A 13,571-nucleotide genomic window follows, 5' to 3' on the forward strand; every position below is an offset into this window, starting at 1 on the left:
AAAGTTTTTAGGACATGTATGGCAGACCTCAGCAGTGCATAATTGTGGCAGGCAACTATTTTGAAGGTAAGGTAACTTTCATTAAGATATTTCATCTAACTTAATGTTACAGGACTATTCACCAATTTTTATTATCAGAGGTTGTATATAGCGCTTTTTTGTTGTCTTCTGACAAGCGCGATATGACAAGGGGTCACTGCATTTTCTTCTTTGACTTTTTACCTGCGTAACTAGTAGTATGTTTTGAGTCTCTAAATCCTTTCATTCTTTTTTTGCAAGAAACATTTGATTTTAAGCACAAAAAAAAAAAAATAAATAAATAAATAAATAAATAAATAAATAAACCGGTGAGATTCAACAGTTCGAAATCGACATTAGAAAAACCCGATTTCCCTAAACAGTGGAGGATCAACTGGTTTGTTTAAAATCGTTTTTTTGTTCTTGCATACAGCATTTGCTTACTCTAAGTACGGAACAAGTTAAGACCGTAATAAGGAACTAATTACAAGACATTCTAACAAATGTAACAACTGTATTTGTTAAGATTTGTGATAATGATATGCACATATAATAGGAATATTACTTCATAATTCTCTAAGTGTATGAAAAATATTCAATACTTACGTGAAACTTGTACTGTTTGCCTTGTATAATTTCCAGTTTGACCTTTCATTTACAAAAATAAAAAAGAAAATATAATTAATGATGAATAAGTATCGATCCTATAAACCGTAATTTTCCAAAACATGTATGGTTTTAGGGTTTTGCCAAAAAAACTTTTTTAATGTCGCAATATTCGAAAAAGATATAGCCTTAAATTCTGTTGCCTATCAATTTGAATATGCACAGTTCATCATCCAATCTATTGGAAACTGTTTTGATTATTGCTAAGACAAAAATGCCAGGTGTAAACATATTCAGGCCCGGATCTGCCTGCCAGCAGACCCCGCACTTCAGGAGGGGGAGGGGGGAGGCACGTGCTTAAGTTTCCCAAACGGCCCAAGAAATTAAAACAAAAATGCACTGAGATTTATTAACGTTGCAAATATACACTGCTGGCCTTTAGGGAGGGGCCCTACAGATTTTGTTGCAGGGGCTCCCAAAATTTATAGATCCAGGCTTGAACATATCTTTTTCTTACTTACCACAAGCGGAGCCAAAATGTACTCCTTGGGGGTTGGGGGAAGGCATAACAAGTCGGAATTTCCTACTGAGGAGGGGAGTTTGGTCAGAGTTGTCCTTATAAAAATATATTTATATATTTAATACCCACCATTAGCAATATGGCTTAAAATCAAGGACTCTTGGGGTTCATCCCCAAGAGCCCGGTGCCTTGCTAGAACAATTTTGCTTTGCGTGTTAAAAAATATCTTTATGTAATTAGTATTAAAGGTTATGAATCATTAATGATGAAATCATTTATATAAGATTGTATCGAAATTTAGCAGCATTATTGGCACCGTAAAATGGGGCTACTTGAACCCTTGAGAAAAAAAAGTGTTTAAAATCCGTCCTCTTCCTATATAACTCAATGTATAGACTTAAAAAACTTTCTCCATGACAGGTAGCAGTACTACGTAGAGGCTGGAGCATGAAACAAAGTTTTTGCTATTCCCAAATTTTTCTGATCGAGATTTTGATTGCAAGTTGTCTAAAAAGTTTTTTTTTTTTTTTTTTGTGCCTGCAAACTTTCATATGTAAGTTCATGGAAACATCTGATATCATCAAGGTCAAGATAGTTTTATGTTTGCATTTTATTTCTCAATAAAATAACAGTGCTTTAAGGTTATAGCTATATAATTATCACAGTAACTAATATAAGAGTTAGTAAAAGTGCACTGATTGCCTTAAAATGGGGCTACTTGAATCCAGCGTTCAAGCAGTCCCAAACCCCATTTCATCACTAAATTATGTTAAGTATGGTTTGTAATCTTTTAAAATAAAGAAATTTGTTACTATTTATACCCGTTTTTTTTTTTTTTTCTTTTTTTTTTTTTTTTCTTTTGGCATACCTGGGGATAAAAAGGGTCCGAAAGTAAAAGAGAACCCTTTGAAGTAGGAAATAATGTGGATTATTAAGAGGAAAATTTACAATTGTGTCCAGATTCAACTAATTCCGGAGAAGTGCCATAGAGAGTGGCATCAGCCCATTTCGACTTAAGTATATCCACTTTAAAAAGGAAATTAAAAGATCGTTCACAAAACAAGCCTGGGCATCCTGTAGTATTTAATAGCTAGGAAGAGCAAGTATTAAATAATATCAGAGAAAAAAATCCATCCAAGCCATTAAATTGAGGGGTTTTCACTCTTTCTAATGTTTAAATAATGAGCATTTCAATTGGTTTCAGCTATAGTTAGATTATGTTTCTATTTGAGAAATTATGTTTGCCTAAAAATATGGTTTTATGTGTACATTGATTTTATATTAATTATTTGTATAAATAATTTGCAATTTACGTAAATAGTTTGCTCACTAGAATGCTACGTTTTGAGTTGATTTTTCAAATTCATTGGTCCTTCTTGATACCACTACCTGTTTTACAGCTTTTTCTAGTGGATTTGCTGAGTGGGACCAAGCAGCCCCAGCGCACGGCTACTTGAACCCAATTTTTAAAAATAGAAAAAAAAATGTATAAAGAATTAAAATTGTTGTTTAAAAACGGATTAAGGTGGTAGCCAAACGTCAGGTTGTCAGTTCACATTATGGGTTTAACAAAGCATTCAGGGTAAAACTCGCAAAAAGTATGAAATTTCGGATCCAAGTAACCCCATTTTACAGTAAGGTTTTAAAGAATGCTTTATGCATCTTGAAAAGAATTCAATTGTTTTATTATTATTCATCATGTATCGAAAAGCCCTACAAAATCAGTACATGATGAATTCTATTTTAAGTATTTTATTTGCATTTCATTTTATGCCCCCCCCCCATCTTTACTTTTGAAAGAAAGCGTTTGAAATTGTATTGGAGCACCTTCAAATATCCAACGGTTTAATTAGGGGTTCTTTTAAGAGCCGCCATATATAGCCAATATCTCTAAGCTGACATTGAATTTGAAATCCCTTTTTTATCACCAAATTTCGCGAAATATCGCCAATTGGTCGAAAGTTAGTCCTCAGGCCTTGTATTCTTTTGACTTCTCTGTCATTTCTGATTAGTTGAGCAGTGTCGTTTTCGGGCTCAAAAAACTAGGTCAATAGAGCAAATTACGCAGCTATATATTTCTTAGTATTCTAACTGAGCTTTCAAGATTAGTATTTAACAAAATTCTGTTTCTTCTCTATTACGTACTATTTTCTCTACTGAGAGGGAAGAAAATTGAAGCACAACTGGTTATCTCCAAATTTTCAATTTAACCACTTACATCTCTTTGCTTCTCACTGCCTCATATTTATTTTTCTCTGTGGTCAAAACAAGCTACATTGGAACAATTGCCTCGCATAAAAAGTCTTTTACGTTGAAAATTATTAAAAAAAAATATATTTAATGTCCCTTGCAATTCCAACTTCTTCTCAAAGAGCTTCATTTTTTGGTCTGTGCATATACAAATATTTTAAAGAAATATTCGACTTTTAAGACATAAAACTTTCTTTTTTTTTTTTTTTTTGTCTACTAACGAACAGATATACAAGTTTTGAGTTCAGTGGAAAATTACGGTAATCATTTATCATCAAAATGTCGAAACAAGCGTAAAAAATCATTTTTAAAATATGCAAAATTTCTGTTTTCAAAAATCTTAAAGTTAGAAAATGAGTCCATTCTAATTCCTTGACTTTGCATTTTTAAATTGCATGTGTAAGTCTGTAAGCAACTTAGAATATGATGCATTGGACAGTTCGAGTACTTAACTAATAATAAATTTATACTAAACTATGGCTATTATATCTAAAGAAAATTTTCTGCAAAGTTTACAAAGTAATAAAAAGTGTAAATTCTTACCTTTGTGCTTGTTGGTTAAATTGAAGAAACCTAACTCTCAGAATGGAAAAGATCGAAAAGTAATTTTTATGGCACATAATCAGGAGTTCCCATGATGTGTTTGCGTGCGTCGCGTACGGGATTTATTCCGAAGTTGTACCTTATCATATCCAGCTCCTTCCGAAGCAGAACAACGTAAGTATTTGCTGTTAGTACTGTGCAAAAACTAATGGCGCGCCAAAGTAAGTTTTCATGATAAGTATTTTTCCTAGTTTTTCGTAAATGAACAAATAGCTTCTGACATTCATTCTTTTTCATCTGCATGATCTTACTAAGGAATCATACGAATAGTGTAACATATTAAAAGAAAATAAATAAGTTGCAATTGAAAGAGCATAGTTAAATTCATAAATCATTTACCCTCATGCCCTCGTTATAAGGTCTTAGAGTCAACATTTTAAGATAAGTCGCCAAGTTTCACGAGCAATGGAAGACCGTGGAAACTGACCCGGAATTCGATAGCTTTGAATGTCGACGAAGCTATGCAGCAGCTGTTATAGTGCCCATTTTTAGCTAAATTTGGCGATCTTTTTAAAATGTCACCGAATGGTTTATGCATCCGAAAACATGTTTCACTCTGTTTTTTCAATTGAGTTGTTTCCCATTTTTCAAAAAACATTTTTTTTTTTTTTTTCTGAATGGGCATGGTCGAAAACATGGAGTGAGTTACTTTATTTCCTTATTTTGGCTTATTTTCTCTCTTAAAAAATTATCTTAAAAGACGTTCAGTTGCTGTTTGCATTTTCGCTGCTGACATCAAAAGTAAACAAGTCGCTACGGTTACCTAAGTCCCCTGTATATACGAACCGATCGATCATCTAAAGATAAGCCATTTTGGATCGGAGCTCATGTTTGAGTGGTTGCCTTTTCTGGCAAGTTATCGCGTTTGGTGATTTTCACTGCGATCGATTCGGTCCTGGAATTGTCTATTAAATAAAATATTATTTTCGGCAAATGTGGCGAAACCCAAAACTTTGCTGTGGTAACCCTAGCAGCGCAACATTGAAAAATTCGATCCGAAATGGCTAAACTTAAGCTGATGTGTCGGCCTGTATATATAGCGGCTTCTACGGTAACCAGAACAAAGTTTCAGGACATTGCCAAAGTTTGCCAAATGAATAATTTATTTAACTAACTATTCTCGTTCCGTTAATAATTACTCGCAGTGAAAATCACCAAAAGCCGATATCTTGCTGGCAGACCCGTATCTACCAATTGTACGCCCCGTGCAAAGAATCATCAGGGCACCTTACTCCCCACTGGATTGCTCACACTAGATTGGGACGTGGGCCCCTCAGTGCTGCAACCCCCCCCCCCCACACACACACACCGCACGGCGGGTACGTAGATTCGGGCCTGCTTGCTGGAAAAGGCAAACACGAGCTTCGATCCAAGATGGCCATCTTTACTTGTGACTTCACATGATGTGACTTCACACGATGAAACATCTTGTGTTGGAAATCTGACATTTAAAAAAATAAATAAATAAAAATTCGATGTTGGTAAAATAAAAGTATTTCCTGGCTCCACGTTATTCATTTATTTATTTTTTGCTTATTCTATCAATTTCAGTGACTAAAAGTAGTTTTTTTGAGTGGAAGAAGCATCCCCAATGCTAAGTGTTCGATTTTTTTTTCTTCATTTTTACACTAACGTACGGTTTTCCTGGTTAGATGCGTCTGCGATGGGTATCTTATTAATAAAGCGTGAATACAAATTCTACTTGGTATTTCTGTTCTAAATGTTCAGTTATTCAAAAGAATTTCTTGCCAATGTTAGAAGAAAAAAATCTTCCAGTCTAGCATGCTATGTGAAGCAATTTCTATTCCAGTTTACGATCTTTTTCCTTTTTTTTTTTTTTAAATGCAATTTAAAACCCCACAATAAGATTACCACGCAGTCGATTTTTGAATTGTCGAATCTCACTGGGGTAAGGAAAAAAGTGAATGGCTAGCTTTTAAACATTTATGTTATTACTAGCTGCGTGCCCGGCGTTGCACGGGCTACCTAAAAAATGTAAGAGCAGTCCAGTTGATGCTTTTGTAGTACACTGACACTAGTTTCTAACGCGTTAAGGAATAAATAAATGCGCGTAAAGCAAGGTTTGCAAAACACCAGTAAAACATATTTTTGCCAAAACACCTCATCAACGTTAATAATCGTTATCAATGATACAAGTTATGAGTACATTTTCAGTCAGCACAAAAGGGGAAAATATATGCATTATCAACTATAATCTTTACTCACGTTAAACTGAATTACATCTGATAGACTATATCGGAAATATTTATGCACAATAACAATCCGCTTTTTACATAAAATAGTCTACTACCCGGCGTTGCCCGGGTGTTTATTAATGCAACATACCACTCAGATAAATATTTGGATGGATTCTATCCACATGGTCGTACAAGAATTACATCAATCCGTTTTCCAGGTACAAACCCTCAAAGAACTCAAATAACTTGTAAATCACTCATTTACTTTACGACGTGCACGGTCCTCCTCGAAAATGAAAGTTATGTCATGTGACGCGTATTTAACAATCAGGCTTGAACCAAAAAAAAAAGTCACTGAAATTTTGCGGCAGATTGCGGAAAACCCCAAAAAGTAAACATTTTAAATCCCCTGATTACAGGAAAAGCCTCAAAATAAAAACAAGAATTTTACCTGTTCATATTCGAGAAAAAAAATGGCAACAGATCTTTCATCTCAATGATTTTCTTCACCCGCTATACATTTTAATAAAAGCATTGTTATGGAAAGTTGAGATGAAGCACTGAATAATAATTTGAATGGAGGAAAGCCTTCGAAAAATAGGGATTTGATTTTGAAATCTAAGAGTCATAATTAATAGTTTTTAATTGCTATCTCCGCTAATTATTATCGGAGGATTATGTTAAATAGCCAAACATGAAGACGGGAGGATGACGAATCCATCGATACCTGGTTCGATGGTCAGTTCACTGTCGTTCGGGAGAAGAAGCTTGGACATAGATAGATAGATAGATAGATACTCAGATTTTATATGTATAAGATTCTTCTAGTTTAATTGTGTGGGAACACCTTTAACAAGCATTTGTTATTCACCAATCTATAAACATTGCATTGGTCGAAATAATTAAAATATCAACTTGATGGTTTGCCTTTTTTTTTTCATATACGTTTTTTTTCTTTCGCTAATGTTTTTATTGGTTTCACATATACATTATACCCTCATAATCTTTACCTTAGCTTGAATCCATATCCTGAAACATTCATTATTTGCTATTTTCCATTATTACCTCTGGTTTTACGAATTTCAATTCTTTCTGACTTCTGATGTGGCAACTTCGATGAGAATGCGCGGGCCAAAACTGACACGCTAATTTGTCAATCAGACATTATGGGTACGAATAAATTCAAGCTAAACTGAGATTGTTCCTAATACAACGGAGCTCCATATCAAAAGCGGACAAATAGCTGCTATACAATATATATATTTATTATGTTATTATTATATTATTAATGTTAATTATAAATATATCGTACCGTTACATATCTCCCTACGTATTCCGCTAAGTTTCGCAAATGCATAGAATATGCAGTTTTAAAAGGCGAATAAATAGCGATTGGCATTTTCGAATTAGAAGCAAAAGTAAAATGATACTCACCATCACTTTCTTTAACATTCGGAGAAATAAGTAAGGCTAGAGAAAGAAATAGAATCGATTAGCTTTGTCTTTCAAAACTTTTAATATTCAAATCAATAAATATTAAAGAAATTTAAAATTGGACATAAGTAAAGCACCAATCGTCAAAAGATAACATAAAATAGCTGTTTCGAAACTATAATAAAGACTCTCCATCAGTGCGTTAACGAATTATCACTCTACAATAAAGATAATGACAGTGAGGACGTGATGATCAATCACAATTTTTGCAGTTAAACCTATTTAGGCGAACTAAAGCATCTTGGGTAATTCATATCCAACTATGTAAGTGCGACATATGCAAACTAAAGTAGTTTTTATCCTCATAAAATCAATCGTGGAAGATTTTACGATATCTATACTACCGTGAGCTTAGGATATCACTACGTGGATCAGTGGCACAGTACAAAAGACCAGTGATTTCAGTGCTCGCTCTCGTTTCAAGCGCCCTCTTTTTCACTTCATATTTCATACTGCCGTGGACGGCAAACGGCAGTATCTGCAGAAATGATTTTTCGAGATATTTGAAGAAATGTGTGTTGAATTCAATACTGACAGAAGGGGTTGGAATTAGATGCTTTTATCGCACTTTTTTTAAGCAGAAAGCAAACAATCAAGCTTGTACAATAAAGCTAACGTAAAATCAATGCCAAAAATGCAAAAAAAAAAAAAGGAAAAAAAGAAAAACTTGCAGTTATTGCCCTTTACCTGCCCACGGTAGTATATGTGACTATACTGAGCGGGACTAAAGGAGAAAACGGGAAAGTTGAAATATATATTTGCGGTGTAAGTCACGTGGTATACCGATTGGCGCTACAATCGTTTAGTTTTTCTGGTACAATTTACTGTAAAGTTCTCTCTGTGCAGTAAACACTCCATTTAACTGTAATATTTACCTTAAAATTTTTCTGTATTTTTACAAAGAAAAAATATACTGAATTTCAAACAATTCTGTCACAAACTCTCCCTATTCGACAGTATAGCGCTAGGGCTATATCAGCAACAATCGTTTAGGTTTTCTGGTACAATTCACTGTAAAGTTTTCTCTGTGCAGCATACACTCCATTTTACAGTAATATTTACCTTAAAATTTCCTTGAATTTTTACTATATATATATATATATATATATATATATATATATATATATATATATATATATATATATATATATATATATATATACATGTATATATATATCAAAGTCTCTCTGTTCGACAGAATGGTACTTTATGAAAAGCAATATATTTACCGCGATCCGAGGAGCAGATCAATCGATTCAGTTCTTCATCGTCCAATTCTTCACATTGAGGACAACTCTGTGCTTTGGTGGGACATTCGTACAATCCCAAGTCGCGGATTCTCAACGTAGACAATTCGTTGTCAACGGGATCCAAGATGATCTCATCGGGCAATTCGTTAAACCGGGATCTGGGGAAGCTAGCAGGCATGCCGCAGAAGGGCAGCTCCGTTTTGCCAGATGGTAAGGCGTGCACGTGAATCAGACTGTTCAATTGCAGTTCGAGCGGGTTTACCATAGGTGTTAGTGGAGGGAAAGCCAGTAAACCAAACCCACGATCTGAAAGAAAAATGTAATATGTTATAGTTTCATTTTTTTTTTTTTTTTTTTTTGAGCGATTACGATTGCTTATTGCTTTCATCTGAGCGTCCTTGATGTCCGGTTCCTGATTCAGAGTGGACCAGGGGCCTCTGCAGCACCGCCGCACAGTGGTTCAAGGACGGAAAAAATAGCCATTTTTAAGTTTTAAGATAAAAAATATTTCTTGCCGTAATTACTTAGCCCTTGAGTTGTAGTAACTTACTCCATAAGAGTGTTTTGAAAAAAAAAAATCGTTTTTACAAAAATAAGCCCAGATTGTTGAACAATTATGTTTTTACTTTTTTCGGACGTATGCCTTATACTTCAGTTTTAATTCATTCGTTCAATAAGGAGGACTAAAATTTAATAAAAGTCATTTCTTATTGGTTTTTCACACTTATAGGATGCATATCACATTGTAGTTTAAAAATTCATCAAAATTAAAAACTACATAAAATATAAAAAAAAAATAATTCTTAAAAATATAATGAAAAGTATTGTGGAATATACTTTTATCGGCGGCTTCCGGTGGGCTAAAATTTACATATATAAATAGTTTAATCCTTCCTGTAAATAAACAACATTTTAGCTGCGACCACCTGCGACTGCAGTCGTGGCAGATGTTTTTGTTTGATCTTCGCTATTTACGAATACCAATATAATAAGTTAGAAAATAACTCGTAGCGATATGACGGGGGTCAATTGCTTTTCTATCAAAAAAATTACTCATCCAATTTGACATGCTCCAGACTAACGTAAGTCACAGTTTCACTACTTTTCAGGAGAGCCTAAAAACGCTTGTTTACTGTTTCCGAAAATTGGGGCTTTTGAAACATTCATCAATAAATATAGAGGATTTTTTAAAACAGATTTACGTTGTTATGGCTTAATGCGGAGCATTATTCTACAAGCAATGCAGTAGTATTCTGAAAATAACAATTTTCGGACCCGTTTGGCTTTAAAGAAGGTACATATGAGAAAGAAATTTTTAAAACTCATACAGAATTCTATATAAAAAGTTAAATAACAATTCTGTTCACAAAACAATGAAATTAGAAAATCATTAAACGTTTGAAATTTCTGATTTCATTTTCGAAATCATTCTAGTATAAAGCTGTTCTCAGTTTGTCAACATTGCCAGAAAATATTGTTCGAGGATATCAATTACAATAAACATGCAATGCATGCGTTTGGCATATGACATATTTAATTTATATTTTTCACTAAAAACAGAGATGAATTTGAACTGCACAGAAACCCCGATTTCACGTTCCTCAGAGGCCTGAATCAAACATAAAATACATAAAATTGGGAAAACGTCAATTCAAACCCAAAAACATAAAATATGGGAAAACGTAAAATACGGGAAATGTATAAAAAGCAAAAATCAGATAAGGAAACAAAAATAGTAATAAAAGTTGCTACGATGACTCTTATAAAATGTAAATATGCGATATTTTACGAAAAGAACATTATTGTACACACCACTTTAGATTATTCTAACACATTAAGTAACGAATTCGGGCGTTTAGGTTGAAAATAGTCAGTAATATTGAGTCATTGAATCCATAGTAAATACAATATCTTCCAGGATTGGAACACTTTGCAAAGTTTTTTTTTTTTTTTTGGTCTTTATGATAAAGAAAACTGTTTTTCACTATTATTAAGCTCTTAAATGCAGTATTGAAAGAAGAAACGAGTTGTGTTTCCTCTTCTTCTTGTTCATCTTCATTCGCAGCCGAAAAGTCCATGAGGTCAGCTACGGATGGAGCAGACGCGTTTCTGTTTTCATGGATTAACTTTCAACAGAGTGGATTATGTTTAAAAATGCACAGAGGGAAACACTTTTCTTAATTTTAAAACATTTTTTTACTTTTTTTTAACTGCAAAGGAAAAACGTAAAATGCGGGAAATTCATCAATAACAAACTTTCCATCCGGGTTAAATTACTGGGACCTGATGATAAAAAACGTAAAATGTGGGAAAACGTAGATTCGAGGGACGTAAAATCGGGGCTTCACAGTGAATACGATCAGCAAGCATGGAGATAAATATTACCATGCAATAATTTTAACAATTTTCCAAAGCATTTTTTGAGAATATTCAAAGTTATTGATTTTTTTCCGCTTTTTCGTCGTTTCGAACCATTGTGCGCCGTCCACAGGAGGACGGAGCTGCTCCTCTGGTCCTAGCCTGCACTTGCTGCACTGTCCACCGGAATCCCCTCCTCCTAGGCGGTGGCGTCCATGTCCTGCATACACACACTCCTACATACACACACGTCTACACACAAACAATTCCTTACATACATACACACACGTAACCGCCCAGGAGGAGGGGCAGGCTTGGGAGGACATGAGCCGTTTCTAGAAACAATAGCCTCCAATGAGTAGGGTCCTGTCACAATTCGTGATTGCGAAAAACATAATTCGAATTCAAAGTGTCAGAATTCAAATTAGATACACACACACACACACACACATCTCTTCTTCTTTTTTTTTTTTTTTTTTTGTTTTGTTATTTTTCGTCTTTACTCTGCAATGTTTTTCCAACTTCGATGTATTCTGACCCTTTATTTCGCACCACTTCTATCAGCAAAAGTTTGCTATTTCTGCTTTTAGTCAACTCACTAGGAGGATCCGCATCCAGTTCGCCGACGTTCGTCAATTCCCGAAGATCTGTTACGAAGAATCAGATTAAAATTCGCGTTATGATTAGATTAAACTGAAAATCCCGCTCCCCTTTTCGTAAATAATAGGATTTAAGTAAAGAGCCCAATACAACAAGAACAGTTTTAAAATCCCACCCCACTATTAACCTGATGAAAATATTCAAAGCGAAATTTTTTAAAAAATGGGCTTTTAAAAACATTCTCTGGGAGTCCAAATAAAATGTACCAATTTGCACACCTATAGGTGCTAAGGAGCTTTTGGGCATACCAAAACGGCCGTGGCATAAATGGGCATTTTGGCAATCGTGTCCTGTTAAAAGCCGAAAAGTTGCAACAGAACTTCGTGGAAGGAACGGAACAGTCCACTGCAGCTGAATTAAATGATAAATTATTTGATTGAATCATTTCAATGATTAAGTGTGGATCGTGCAAAACAATCCTATGTTATTTTTGTTGCAAAGTATTGTTTTTGGCTGTAATAAAAGGAACGGCTCTTATTTAAGGATTTGTTTTGGTTATTTTCCACAATACTCGGATTATCTAGCTTTCCGCTTATTCGGATTGCCAATGGTCCCAGCTAGATCGGACAAACGAGGTTCTACTGTACCTGATTTTTCAGCATTATTTATTAAGTTTATAAGATTTGATTGAAGTTTGAGCTTCTACATTTATAGCTAAAGCTTGACCACGGAGAGGTGGCGGATGATTTTGAAGAGGAAAGCCATTTGTATCTTTTGTTATAAGTTGTTTGTTTTTATTTTGTACAGTCGAGCCCGCTTAATGGAATAGCCAATTTTCCATGAAAAATTATTCTAATAAGCGGGATATTCCATTAACCGGGACCAAATTAATATGCATCAACTGTTTGGTGCATTGAAATCGTATTACATTAAACGGGATATTCTTTTAACCGATATTCCAATAAGTGGGCTTGACTTTAATAGATAGGATCAGCGAGAACGCACCTCTTACTGCTCGGCGCTTTCTGGATGATTCTACTTATTACAAATGATTTCTGCTTCAAGGTCATCCGCTTTCTCTCCGTGGTCAAGCTTTACCAGCACAAGCAAAACGAAAATAGGTACTTGTTTTAAACACTTGCCATTTAAGAACGAACAAGAAGAACAGTGTTTCGGAACAGTGTATAGTACGTTGATAAGAGCTTTGCTGGCTTGCTTTAATTTCGTCACATCATACAAGGAAACCATGCTGCCAGATCTGCAGGATGAAGAATGATCTAGAAAATGAAAAAAAATATTTGCTTGAATTTTATTCGGTCTTAGCTCTTACTAAGCATGCACTGTATATTTTGAATACATTTGTGAAAAATTAATTTCTTTATGTCACACACATTTTTCAGGATATCCATTTGCATTTGTAATGTTCGCATTATGAAGTCATGAAAATTACCAATATTTTATACTGCTGTAATCAGTTTTGCTATTGCAAAAGATTGCATATACATTACTATAAATAAATGCTTATATAGTTTGAAAAATATTCATATTTTTTTTATCAGCTATTGTTACTAAAATGTACGATAAATATCATGAATGAAATTTAGGTTATAAAGAGTAAGAAAGCATATATGCTATTTTCATGCATTACTGTTTACTTAACAATTCTTCTGAGTT

The 13,571-nt window shown here is 34.2% G+C and overlaps 1 protein-coding gene across 2 annotated transcripts in view; it reads right to left on the reverse strand.

The window, feature by feature from the left end:
• The window catches only part of LOC129216142 (nascent polypeptide-associated complex subunit alpha, muscle-specific form-like), a 125,802-nt gene that overhangs the window by 14,426 nt on the left and 97,805 nt on the right, over positions 1-13,571 (reverse strand). Inside the window, exons 28-31 of one of the 2 annotated variants that reach the window (XM_054850298.1) lie at positions 13,040-13,174; positions 8,919-9,245; positions 7,630-7,665; positions 625-666 (exon numbers count right to left, since the gene is read on the reverse strand). In XM_054850298.1, coding sequence (XP_054706273.1) covers positions 625-666; positions 7,630-7,665; positions 8,919-9,245; positions 13,040-13,174 — 540 coding nt within the window. The remainder of the gene's footprint in view (positions 1-624; positions 667-7,629; positions 7,666-8,918; positions 9,246-13,039; positions 13,175-13,571) is intronic. The other variant, XM_054850299.1, reaches the window with a different exon arrangement.

This window comes from Uloborus diversus, chromosome 2 (genome assembly GCF_026930045.1).
Source record: "Uloborus diversus isolate 005 chromosome 2, Udiv.v.3.1, whole genome shotgun sequence".
NCBI classification, from domain to species: Eukaryota; Metazoa; Arthropoda; class Arachnida; order Araneae; family Uloboridae; genus Uloborus; species Uloborus diversus.